The sequence below is a fragment of the Pantherophis guttatus genome, chromosome 1, assembly GCF_059756535.1.
Source record: "Pantherophis guttatus breed Tessera chromosome 1, ASM5975653v1, whole genome shotgun sequence".
In the NCBI taxonomy this organism is placed as follows: Eukaryota; Metazoa; Chordata; class Lepidosauria; order Squamata; family Colubridae; genus Pantherophis; species Pantherophis guttatus.
In genome coordinates this window covers 184,705,593-184,718,996 of record NC_142063.1, presented here as the reverse complement: position 1 = coordinate 184,718,996, position 13,404 = coordinate 184,705,593, and the positions used below count along the sequence as shown (strand labels likewise).

Here is a 13,404-nt window from a genome sequence, read left to right as displayed (position 1 = left end):
AGGTGTCCATTTTAGGTCTTGCGATATGGTAGAACCTAGAAATGTGAAGGTCTCTATTGTTGATACTGTGTTGTCTAGTATTGTAAGAGGTGGTAGTATGGGAGGGTTTCTCCTAAAGTTTACCACCATTTCTACGGTTTTGAGTGTGTTCAGTTCCAGATTGTTCTGGTCGCACCACGAAGCTAGTTGTTCAACCTCCCATCTGTATGTGGATTCATCATTGTCTCAAATGAGACCGATCACTGTTGTGTCATCTGCAAACTTCAGTAGTTTAATAGATGTGTTGTTTGAGATGCAGTCATTGTTATATAGACAGAAGAGTATGGGTAGAAAGCAGTATCCTCACTTGACCCTGTCCTTGTCTCGTCTCTAACTCTTAAATTGTCTTTAATTATATTTAGTTGTCCTGGATTTAAAGCATTGTTTTTCCTTTCAGGCCAATAGTATTCAGTGATGGCTGCAAGTTGTATAAAAACTATTATGTTCTGTGAGCATTCTTTCAAAGATTAAGTTTGGTGACTAATAGTACATGAGAGTTCTTATTCTTCCTTATAAGCTGATGTAAGCTTGCCTCTCTCCCCATCTCTTGTCTATGTAAAGGAAGAAAAAAGAAGGATGGTAAATTCCTAAACATAACCAATGCTTGTAAATTTGGCAACCTTTGTGATGCTGATTTTTTTCCCCTAACACCCCCCCCCCAAATTATTCATCTTGGATAAGGCAGAATGGATCATAGGATCATAGGTGGGTTTCCCCCAGTTCATACCGGTTCTATAGAACTGGTAGTAAAACTGGTGGGAGGCTCTGCCCACCGACCCTGATGTCATTAAAACGCTTCTGCGCATGCTGCTGCGCAGAAACGAACTGCTGTGAACCAGTAGTAAAGGTAAGTAGAACCCACCTCTGCTGCACAGGTGTGATGAGAACAATCCTATTTAGTATTGGTCAGAATAGACTAAAGGGACATGAGATGCAGCAGCAGTATAGTTTGCAGGATGACTGGAGAGCTCTTTAACTCAACAAGAAAAAGCTTCTTTTCCAGTCCTGATTACTTCAGCTTTAGAATTTCTCCTCTGGTGGTCAACTGGATCAACAGAAGACCCTTCTTACATGTCTGTTTGGGAAACTATCACAGATAGCTTTTAATCAGAACAATCACTTCACTAACTGTTGGAAGTACAGTATCTTTAAGATGATCACTTGTTCTTTCTGACTTGAATATGTATTCATATATTAGAAAATATACTAGAAAATATTCATACACACCTATACTAGGAAATGCCCCAGTCTAGAAAATCCCATATACTTTTCTAACCAAATTTATTTTTCAAGAATGGATATTAATACTAGGGGCATCCTAATAAAATTACTATCCTTCGATAAAGCGGTGCAATAAATTTGCTGAAAACTGTAAAAAAATTTGTTTGGAAAGGAACATTAAATTTTAAAAAAGCTGCTGTCCTAAATAACTCTACCAAACTAGTGCAAAGGAGTGCAGATGCAGATTTTGAAACAAAGACTTAAATGTGTCTTGATTATTTACAATATGCATACCTGTAACTATTTCTGCTTCTTCAAACAGAACTATTCCAAATAATGTTACTGTCACACCTGCTGTAACAGAAAAATCGGAAGGTAAGTACATCTTCCTGCCATTGCAAAACAAATCTAAATATTTTATTTTGCAATAATTTGCTATTTGCTGTTTTGTTTACAAAAGATTAGTATGTTTAACTTCAAATATTATATCTTTGCTTCAGTAAAAGACGTATGTATGAAAATAAATCCTACAGATTATATTTTAAAATAATAATTGGAAAAGCTGCAAGAAGCAGGAATGGACAATATTTTTTACAAAGGAAAACAGCTGGAAGTGGAAAAAGTTGAGGTTTCCTCAGAAACTCTTTTCAGTGGTTGCAGTTTCAGGAGGCCTTTTTCCCATTAAAACAACATAAAAAGATATTGTGGGTTTGTTCGTGTATGATTTTAAATGTAGCTTGTATTTAATGCATTTAATTACAGACTCTTTTTGTGTTTTTGAGCACAAAATGTGATCTGTTCATTTTCTATGCTTATTAGCAGGCAGATCTTAAGTAAAAGATTTACAAAATAAGTGTATGTTAGACTGCCTATCAACTGGGCCCTGGAAATGTTTTGTTAAGTTGGGTGAATGAGGATACAGCAAGCCATGCAGTGAGTGACAACAGCTCTTTATTGTAGGGTGAGAACCCAGCGACTGACCTGGGGAAACAGCTCCCCTTATATACCTTGCAGCTGTGGTGGTCAGCCAATCAGGTGATGGCTAGTTAATTCAAATTTCCCGCCAAAACCTATATACATAACACTCCTCCCCTCCCAGAAGTCACTTGGGGTGGACATTAGCATACATAGTCCTGCAGGTGACCAGGGCACGTCCGCACCCTAGTTGATCAGCGCAGTTCAGTTGGAGGTGTGGCGTCCAGCGGGTTGGAGGAACTCCCTGTTTCTCCCCGCTCCGCCAATGGAACCTCCGAGAATTCATTGTGGGCCGCGACTTCTTTGGCTGGTCGATCTTCCGCGATGGGGCGGTGCTGGATCTTGGTGCCGACAGCTAAGTCCTCCGTTTGACTCGGGCTTGAGTTAGCTCTGGAGTTCTGTTGGTAGTTAGGGAGCGGTTCATCAAAGGTGTCATCTGTGTTGGCAGTTAAACGCTTCCGTAACTGGTCGATGTGCCGGCGCCAAATCCTCCCATCTCCCATGTCTACCCTATAAGACTTGGGCCCGGTTACCTCCGTAATTGTCCCAGTTTCCCAGAGGGGCCCGTTCCCGTAATTTCTTGCAAATACCTATTGTGAACTCTCTAAGCTTCCTATCTGTCCCGCTGAAGTTGTCAGGGGAATAGCTGGGGTGTAGCCTGTCCAGGACTCCTCGGAGCTTCCTCCCCATTAGCAGTTCCGCCAGGCTTCAGCCTGTGGAGGTGCATGGTGTGGCGTGTTGGGCCGTTAAGAATTTGTCTATTCTTTCCTGCCAGTCCCCAGGGCCTAAGCGTGAGATGGCTTCCTTCGCCATTCTCACAAATCTCTCAGGCAAACCATTGCTAGTCGGATGAAATGGAGCGGAGAGTATGTGCCTGATCCCCAACTCCGCTAAGTACCCCTCAAACTGCGTGGCCGTGAACTGGGGCCCGTTGTCTGAAACTAAGGTGTCCAGTAGGCCATGGCTGGCGAACAACTGCCTTAGCTCCCTAATTACTGCGTCGGCGGTAGTGGCTTTCATAAGTCTAATTTCCAGCCACTTTGAGAAGGCGTCTACGATGACCATGAATACCTGCCCATGGAATGGGCCAGCAAAATCTATATGGATCCTAGACCAGGGACCCTGAGGCCATTCCCGTTCCCTTACCGGTGCTGTAGGGGGGTCTGACCTAGACTCTTGGCAGGGCTGACACTTCCCTACCCACTCAGTGATGTCTTTGTCCACTAGAGGCCACCAGACGTAACTCCTAGCCAACCCCTTCATCCTCACGATCCCGGGATGCCCCTCATGTAACAGATTTAAGACTTTTTCCCTTAGGCACAAGGGAATAACGACCCGATCGCCCCACAATAGACAACCCCCTTGCATTGCCAGCTCGCTTCTTTTGTTAGCGAAGTGTTTGAATTCCCTGCCCTCAGTCTTTTCCGGCCACCCCCTCATGACCCAACTCGTGACTTTCCTAATCACGTGGTCTTTGGTTGAAGCCCTCGCCACCTCTGCGGAAGTGATGGGTCCCGAGTCCAAGACATCAATCAGCAGGACTGGGATTCCGGGTGTGGGGTCTTCTGTCCGGTAATGGGCAATGGTTGAGGGCATCGGCATTGCCCATACTCACCCTTGGCCGATGCACCAGGCGATAGGAGTATGCTGCCAGGAAGATGGCCCAGCGTGTCATCCTGGGAGACAGGGCTGCTGGGGTGGGTCAGTCCCCTGCTATGAGACCCAGAAGGGGGCGATGGTCTGTGATGAGGTCGAAGTCTCTGCCGAACAAGTATTAGTGGAACTTCTTGACTCCTGAGACGGCTGCCAGGGCCTCCTTGTCAAGTTGACTGTAGTTCCTTTCGGCGCTTGACAGAGTCTGGGAGTAGTAGGCGATGGGTGCCTCTAGACTGTTCGGTAGTCTATGACTCAGGACGGCCCCCACGCTGAATGGGGACACGTCACAGACTAGAACAAGGGGAAGCGTAGAGTTGTACTGGATTAGAAAACTCTTTGCCGACAGGAGTTTCTTTACGGCTGCAAATACGATAGCCTCAGTTTTCCTTCAAACCCATGTGGACTTCTTAGCCAACAGTCTGTGCAGGGGCTCCGCTACTGTTGCTTGTCCTTTAGAAAAATGGCATAGAAGTTCAACAGTCCCAGGAACGCTTGTAGTTCCGTCTTGTCTTTGGGGGTGGGGACCTCTTGGATCGCCCTAATCTTGCTCTTGGTGGGGTGTATGCCAGTTCCGTCTACCCGATACCCCAAGAATTCCACAGAAGGGACTGCGATCATGCACTTGTTGCATTTGACCCTGAGTCCGGCACTTCTGAACTTCCCTAGAACTTGTCTAAGTCTCTCCCCTAGCTGTTGTTCGTCTTCTGCGGTGATGAGCACATCGTCAAAATACGGGACCACCCCGGGGATCCCCTGTAACAGCCGCTCCATGGTGCTCTGAAACAGTCCGGGAGCTATGCTGACTCCGAATTGGAGTCTGGTACACTTGAAGGCACCTCTGTGCGTAACTATAGTCTGTGCTTCTGCAGTTGCACCATCTACAGGCAACTGCTGGCACGCCTGCGCAAGATCGAGTTTTGCAAAGATCTTGCCGGGGTCTAGGGAATGCAGCAGATGATGTACGATCGGAACCGGGTAAGCGCTCTGCTGGAGAGCCTTATTGATCATACACTTATAATCCACGCAGATGCGCACTGACCCATCAGGTTTAACGCGGGTCACTATTGGGGTCTCCCACTGGGCATGATCGACTGGCACTAGCACCCCTTGCTTAATCAATTTGTCCAGTTCCACATCGATCTTTGGCTTTAGGGCAAATGGTACCCTCCTGGGCTTCAATCGGATGGGGGCAATATTGGGGTCAAGGTTGAACGAAATAGGGGTCCCCACATACTTGCCAAGTCGCTCGTCGAACACGTCCTGGAACTCCTGCATCAGGTCGTCCCACAGGGTGCCTCACATGTTGCGGACTCCGGTGAATCCCATTCCCAGGGCCCTGAACCAGTCCATGCCCAGGAGGCTTGGGAGCTTTCCGCTGACCACGGTGAGGGGAAGCTTCTCCCGGAATTCCCCGTACTCCACCTGGAACTCGCTGATTCCTTCCACGGGGATGCGGTTCCCTTGGTAATCGCGCAGTCCGAGCTGTTGGTGCCGTAGGTGCCATTTCTGGATGCTGGGGACAGCCTTCCATAGCTTGTCCCAGGACATGATGGTTATTGGGGATCCGGTGTCGATCTCCATTACGCACTCTTGCCCCTCGATTTCAATCGTCGTATAGATCTTCTCCCCGGGGGAAATGCAGGTCTGGCCGATTCGAATGGTGCAGGCTTCAAGGTCCTCGGATTTTGCGCCGTTCCTGTAGCCACCCTTCTGATTGGTCTTCTTCCGCTGCGCCGTCTCTGATTGGCTAGCGCTGCTCCGCGGCTTTAATTGGGAGTCTGCTTGGATCTACAGACTCTAGCAATGTGACCCTTCCAATCGCATTTTCGGCAAATGGTGTCTCGGAACTTGCAGGTCTGGCGCGGATGGGGTCTCCCACAGCTGGCACAGGCGTCTCGGTGACCTCGCTGGTCCTGCCGGTCCTGTTCTGTTCTGCAGACCTCTTCATCCGACTCCTCCTCGCTCTCAGTGCCTACGGTCTCTTGATGAACCAGTGCTGACCTCTGTGCAGTTCTGACCTGTGTCGTCCCCTGTAGTCTCTTGGCTGCTTTGGTAGAGGATTCTTGAGCCCTTGCCTCATCTAGTGTGATATGTAACGTTAGATTCGTCTTTGCGAGCAACCTCCTCTGCAAGCGAATATCTCTCACTCCGCAGATTAGTTGCTCTAGGAGCATCTCATCTAAGTCTCGGTACTCGCACTGGTTTGCAGCCTTGCACAGGGCAGCGATGTACTCGCTGATCGATTCCCCCTCCTTCTGAATGTGTTGCCGGAACTCGTACCGCTGGACGTATTTCAATGGCGTTGGGGCGTAGTGGTCCTTCAGCAGCATCTGGAGCGTTTGCCACAAGATGATGTGGACCGAGTTCGGTTCCGACAGGGCTTTGGCCATGTCGAACACCTTGGGGCCACAATGGCTCAGGAACAGGGCTTTCTTCCACACGTCGGGCAGCCCCTGTAGATCGCTGGCCACCAGGAAGCATTCGAAGCGGGATATGTAGGATCCCCACTTCTCTTCTGTTGGGTTGAAAGGCACTGGCTGTACGTAGGCAGACATCGTCGGTAGATTCTCCAGGTACTCCGCTCGTTCGCCTGGCTGGATTCGGGTTTGCAGCTCTCTTGTCGGCTTGTGGCTTCAGCTCTATCCGTGGCTTCTGGCCTCAAAATCCCACCTTCGTCGCCAATGTTAAGTTGGATGAATGAGGACACAGCAAGCCAGGCAGTGAGTGACAACAGCTCTTTATTGTAGGGTGAGAACCCAGCGACTGACCTGGGGAAACAGCTCCCCTTATATACCTTGCAGCTGTGGTGGTCAGCCAATCAGGTGATGGCTAGTTAATTCAAACTTCCCGCCAAAACCTATATACATAACATGTTTGCAGTCTTTTTTAGATTGCAAATAGTACATAGTTCCACATACAATTAAAAGTTCTAGCCAGTGGTGGGTTTCAAATTTTTTTACTACTGGTTCTTTGGGCATGGCTTGGTGGGCATAGCATGGCTTGATAGGCATGGCTTCATGGGTATGGCAGGGGAAGGATGCTGTAAAATCTCCATTTCCTCCCCTATCCAGGGGAAGGTTACTGCAAAATCCCTATTTCCTCCCGATCAGCTGGGACTTGGGAGGCAGAGAATAGATGGGGGCGGGGCCAGTCAGAATTTTTACTACCGGTTCTCCAAACTATTCAAAATTTCTGCTACTGGTTCTCCAGAACTGGTCAGAACATGCTGAAACCCACCTCTGGTTCCAGCACTTTGGAATATTTTTAGCTTATTATAGAGATTTTTTCCACCTTCCCTGTTGAGGGATTTTTATGTTACTTACTCTAGGAGCAGCTAAGTTTTTATGAATGTTATCTTTTTTTATATAAGTCTTATCCAGAACATCCTTAAAATCCTGCATCTATTAATTTTGTTCTTTTATTAGTTTTTTCTTTTCTTCAACAGTGATTAAACATAATGGAGAAGTCCAGATAACTGATATCACTGAAAATAGTGCTAAGCTACATTGGACGATTCCTGAGCCTCAGAAAGTCTATGTCTATCACATTACAGTCACCTCAGCACATGACCACTCCTTAATTGTGAAGCTTAATTTAACTAGCAATGAAAGAGTCATTGGAGGTCTTCAGAGTGGACAAAAGTATCATGTTGCTATCACAGGTTACCATAATGCCCAGGCCAAAGCTACTTATAGGGGAACATTTAATACAAGTAAGTTATCTTGGTTATTTGAATTAAGTGCATTGTTTTTTCTATCTATTTGGTTTTTGGACATATGAAGAAGCAATCCAGTACATTGTCCTAATAGTAACAACACATAGCCTAATTAATACTATGTATTTGGGTCACATTTTTAAGCAGCACTATATGCTATAGTGAGGTATTCATTTGATACAGATTTTTTACAGTAGGAGAAAAAGATAATATTGTAACAATTTGATTAATATTGATCTGCGACTTCCAAGTGTCTACTCAGAAGGAATAATGCCCTTTTCCTGCATTTTTACACTGCTGAAGCATAATTTCTAGTGAGAAATGTATTTCTAAATGAAGTGCCTGATTTGAGTACCGCCTTTGTTAAGAACCATTTTATACTTCAGGCAAGTTTGCTCAAAATGCCTCTTAAAAAGGGAGCTTGTAATAAGTAATCATAACTGGATTACTGGATATAGTCAGGTGTTACATAATATTCAAAATATACATCTCTATATTATTATAATATTTCCATGATTTTAATTCATTCCTAGGCACTGTGCTTGCTAAAATTGTAATATTAAAACACATGATAGCTTTCTTGTTCTTTATGTATCATTACATACAAAGCTGAAGAAGTGTTGTGTGAAATGTCTCAATCAGTCTGTAAAAAAGTTTATTGCTGTAATTTGAGTCCTCCTGAGCCCACCCTCACAATTGCTTGGCTTGCTTTCTACAGAGAGCATGCCAGCAGCCAAGATCCCTTCAGCAGGAACAGCAGCAGCAGCAGCAGCAGCAGCAGCAACCAATGTAATGGTGAACACTGAACCTTTGGAAGTCCCTGAAAAAGGTAAGTCCAAGCTATTAAAGATGTCAGAGGTGTGGGAAATGAAAGTTTGGATGGATTAAACCAGAAGTCCCCAAACGTTTGGGCACCAGGGACCAGTTCTTCGGAGAGAGGTTTTTCTGCAGACCCGAGGGGCGTGGTTTCGCATGCTGCCGCGGATGGGGCTGTTTGCGTAGACAGGTTTCTGGCATGCTGCGGACCTGTGCCAATGGGTTGGGAACTCCTGGATTAAACTATGTTCTAGACAAAACATCTAAAGTGGCACCAACATGATATGCTACCCGAAACAAAGGATACTGGTTGATTTTTGTAAAATATGTAAACTAAAGGGTAAACATAAGATGCCAGGGAGCTTTTTATCCCAAAGTAAGTGGCAAGTAGATTCATGACCATGAACCCCAGTTACCCCATGCTTTATACCAGAGTTTCCATTAGCTAGAGCCAGCAAGTAGTACTATTATTGTTGATTCTCAGTAAAGCATGACAGGATTGTAGAAATTAAAGCTGGATTCTAATACAGGGTGATTTTGAAAATTCCAAAAGAGCTAAGAGGATGCTCAAATGAAATGTACCATATTGTGCATCTCTTCTGTAGTGAGATGCATTGGTTCCTAGTATGTATGTATATATGTATGTATGTATGTTTGTATGTAAGCTTTTCACATTGTATGAAGATGTGTGAAAAGGAAGAATACCTGGTTTTGCACAACTCTACAATAGTCTTTTGGGAAAAATGCCCACAATTTCACTGTTCACAGATCCTTTGACATTAGTAATAGTAAGACATTCTTCAGCATTGCAAGGTTTAAAGCTTTAGGAAACTTGTAAATAAAAAAATCCTAGGAATGGATTGCATTTCTTCAGTGATTACAGTTAGGGAGACTTGCTCTACTGTCTTAATGATCTTCTTCCCAAAAGAAGGCCTATCACTACTGTTCTAGTAGTACTATCCATTCGCATTTTGGAGGGCAAATGTTGGCTCATTCACTCCTTCGGCAGACAATGACTTAGCTTCATATCCTACAACTGCATAGCACTTTGGTTTCATTCCAAAAAAATGCTTCAGAATGCTTCAAAATGCATATTGGTATGAATGTACCCGTATCTGCAGTTCTTTCAAAGTAGCCATGTCTTACCTTATGCTACTGTATGTCAATTGGTAGTTGCATAGGACAGCAGTGTGACAGACATCTGTTTTAAAGAGTTGCAGTCAGGTGCTGTGTTCATGTATCAAAGGTTCATTTTTGAATTATTTTCAAAGCCCTGCCAGCCCTAATAGACCACCAGTCATCCTAGCATAAAATGTTTCTGGGGGTAATGGAAAATATATTTTCTTATGGCTCATTGGAAAAGTCTGAGTTGTGTCACTATAAAATCCTGTGCTCATTTCTTTGCAATTTGTCTTAGCTCAAGTAATTGTTTATTTTTGTAACAAACCATTAACAAATCACTGTGCTAAACTCAGTTATTAACAATATGTAGATAATTCACATTTGTTCTGAATGTATTATTGTGTTAATTTTTTTGTTATAATAATTTTATAATATGACAAGTGTATGAAATTGTCATAATTTTAATGAAACCTCTGTTAAAATCAGTTTTTATTTTGCTGCCACTCTGATTTGCCTGCTCATAAGATTTTTAAAAACTATGGTAGATTATATAATTTTACAAAACTAAAATGGATTGAATTGATATTGGATTTGTTATTTTTCAAAATCTGATGTTATCTTTAGTGCTAACAGTATTTGAACTTCCTTGTGCATTGTCCATTAATAGGAAAGTTATGAGCCACATAATTCTTTCAAATTTCAAATTCAGACAAGTATTTTATTTTGCTTTGTTTTAGCTTCCCACAATCTACTGGTTTTTTTCTGTTGCATATTATGAATTCTGGACTGAACTGCCATGCCAGACATTTCTAATAATGTTCATGATCGTGGTAAACTCACATTTTTTGAAGTGTGCAAACTTCTGTAAGACCATATAAAAAAAAATACTAGGATTTCCTTTCATTAAAATTGATAACTGAAAGTTTGATGAAAGGTACTAGATATATATCTTCATTCAGGCTACCAAGCAATGCTGTTTTGAATATGCTATTCCCTTTTATGAAGTTAATCATAGAAAAATGTAGAAAACTAAATTCTTATAAGAGATAAATTCTGAAAGACAACTTTGAAAACGTTGAGCTTTGCACAGCTTTAGTTGGAAATTGGTGGAGATATCTTTTCCCCAGACATGGCAGATTTTGCATATTTGCATTACAGATTAATTTCTTTAATCATTTTCATCTTTGTTTGTCTAATTCCATTATTCTTGTCTTTTTAATGTGTATAACTGCACTTATTTTTCTGTTACCAATTTTCAGCCTTTATGACACAGTTGTTGCAGCACTGAACTGGTTCTTCAAAGTCTCTTGTCCTTGTCTAGTTTAACTTCTTTTCAACTATTCTTTTGCAAGTGAGCCACGTAAATTTCATGTAATAATGATAACCCTTTTCTTTCGGACTTGTATTCATCTATAAACATTCCTAGTGTGAGAAAATCCCCTGTAGTCATATTGTTTCTGAAGATGCCATGACATGATTTTGGGTTGAGACAATAGGAAACTGTATGCTTGTGTGTGTCTGTGTGCTCATGTGTACTCTTCCAAGTGGCTATGAGGACTGCTTCACTGAATAGCCTGTGTTTTTGAGACATGATAATGTTTTATTATGCAGCCAAGAGGAAGGAATAAACTTCAGTGTAGATGTAGAAAGCAAAATATAAAGTAAAGGATTCAAACGTTTCAAGTACAGGTAGTCCTTGATTTACAACCATTTGTTTAGTGACCGTTTGAAGTTACGATGGCCCTGAAAAAAGTGACATGATCTTTTTCACACTTACGACTGTTGTAGCATCCCCATAGCCATATGATCAAAATTCAGGCACTTGGCAACTGGCATGTATTTATGGCAGTTGCACTGTCCCAGGATTATGTGATCACCATTTGTAACCTTCCCAGCCAGCTTCCAATAAGCAAAGTTAATGGGTGGAAGCCAGATTCACTTAATGACTGCATGGTCCATTTAACAACTGCAGTGATTTGCTTAAAACTGCGGCAAAAGGGAGGTAAAATGGGCCAAAATTCATTTAAAATTCACTTACTTAGCTACAGAGATTTTGGGCTCACTTGTGATTATACAGTAAGTCAAGGACTATCTGTAAGGTGAATAAAATGATTTTAAAAATCCTATGACAAACTTCATTGAAAGAGCTGTTTTGTATACAGTATATTAAACCTTAATTAATTATTCTATGTTATTATTATTATTTTTAAGTCTCTTTTTTCCTCTGAGCTTAGATTTAGGTCACACCATTGTTAAATTCTAATACAATTAAGGTCTTATTCAAATAATCCTATCCAATCTAAATCCTCCAAACAACGGCTACTCTGCTTTTTGTATTGAGAAGAGCCTGGGAGTCTCAGCTCTTGCCAACTCATAAGACTCTAGGATTGTAAATTCAATTTCCTTCTTCTGGCAAGTACTTTAAAAGTGTGATAGTGCCACAGAAAGCACTTCCAGAACCAGGCAACAGTGGACAATTTCACAGTATAGCTTAATGGTCAACTTCCTCGCAAGCTCTGAGTTCACGGACATGCCCCCTCTAGGTGGCCATTTCACCCTCAGTTGAGCAGTATAGCGAATGCTGACGTCAGTACAGTACTGGCCCACAGTACTGTTGAAGGCCAACAAATCCAAATAAGTGGACAGGAAGTAGAATAAAGGCTCCACAGGAAAAGATGTGCTGAAATTCACCTTCTACATCTAAGAAGGTACAGGTCTTGTAAGAAGGGGAGGATTATACTGAGGGGAGGATTGGCCCATTGGTGATAAAATAAGAACAGTGTAATTTCAGGAAACCAGTTCCAGTGGATTGTGAGATTTGCGACTATATCCTTTTTGCATTTTCCCCACTCTGCTTTTTATATTTCTGACTGCTACTGTGAACTTGATTTGGCTAATGACTTAACAGAGGCATTCAGAAATGTAGCACTTTTACAGCCCATCTGTGTAAGACATGAGCCAATATAATATTTACACTCATGCACTGGCTGCCTGGCATATCTGTGATTTTATTAGCAGTGCAAGGTTATTATTTTCCATATAGTTTCTGTAAAAATCATTAGTGAACGTTTGTATTCTACTTCCTTTTCGTTTGTTGAAAATGTTTGGTTTTTTTGGTTGGCATCTTGTGCCTTTTTCGAAGCTTTTAATATTTTCAGGATCATTTAACCTTTGCACATGTTGAAATTCAAATTTAACAGATCCTTGCTTACTGGACCTTGACATGGGCACGCAGTGCAAGGAGTATCAGGTTAAGTGGTTCTTTGACTACAAAAACAAGATCTGCACCCAGATTTGGTATGGTGGGTGTAGCGGTAATGCCAATAGATTTGAGACAGAAGCTGACTGCATTAGCAGATGTTTGAAGCCATGTAAGTACCCAAATAGGATTAACCCATTTTGTACTTTCAATATTGTCAAACAAAATTTCCAAGCAGAGGGGAAAAATAGTTTAAACACAAATTCCACACACTTTTTCTCTACAGCAGATGAGAAAGACATGCAGCTTCCTGTCCTTGAGAAAAGTCATTTGTCAGGTAAAGACAGAAATGAAGAGGATTGTACTTCTGACCATTTGTCCTAAAACTGTGTCTTGGATGCTTGTCATGGCTGTTGGCCAAAGATAACCATACAGTGTGCCTTCATGTTGCTTTTCCACAATAATCACCCCATATTTTCTGTCTCTGTTTGCATGCAACCTTAATATCTAAAAAGAAACGCCAGTGTCGGTGTAAAAATATTATAGAATGGAGCTACAATTTATTTATTTCCCATATGGAGAGGGCAGTCTCAGTACAAAAAGTACTTCCTCAAGAATGGTAGACAAGTTTCAGATTCCATTGTGGAAGAACTTCATAATG

The 13,404-nt window shown here is 42.5% G+C and overlaps 1 protein-coding gene across 23 annotated transcripts in view; it reads left to right on the top strand.

Annotated features, from left to right (window-relative positions):
- COL6A3 (collagen type VI alpha 3 chain) overlaps positions 1-13,404 on the top strand; it is a 151,456-nt gene that overhangs the window by 122,040 nt on the left and 16,012 nt on the right. For 18 of the 23 annotated variants that reach the window (XM_087885859.1, XM_087885845.1, XM_087885855.1 and 15 more), the window contains 5 exons: positions 1,583-1,635; positions 7,337-7,603; positions 8,325-8,435; positions 12,745-12,915; positions 13,030-13,080. In XM_087885859.1, coding sequence (XP_087741985.1) covers positions 1,583-1,635; positions 7,337-7,603; positions 8,325-8,435; positions 12,745-12,915; positions 13,030-13,080 — 653 coding nt within the window. The remainder of the gene's footprint in view (positions 1-1,582; positions 1,636-7,336; positions 7,604-8,324; positions 8,436-12,744; positions 12,916-13,029; positions 13,081-13,404) is intronic. The other 5 variants (XM_087885810.1, XM_087885787.1, XM_087885777.1 and 2 more) reach the window with 4 other exon arrangements.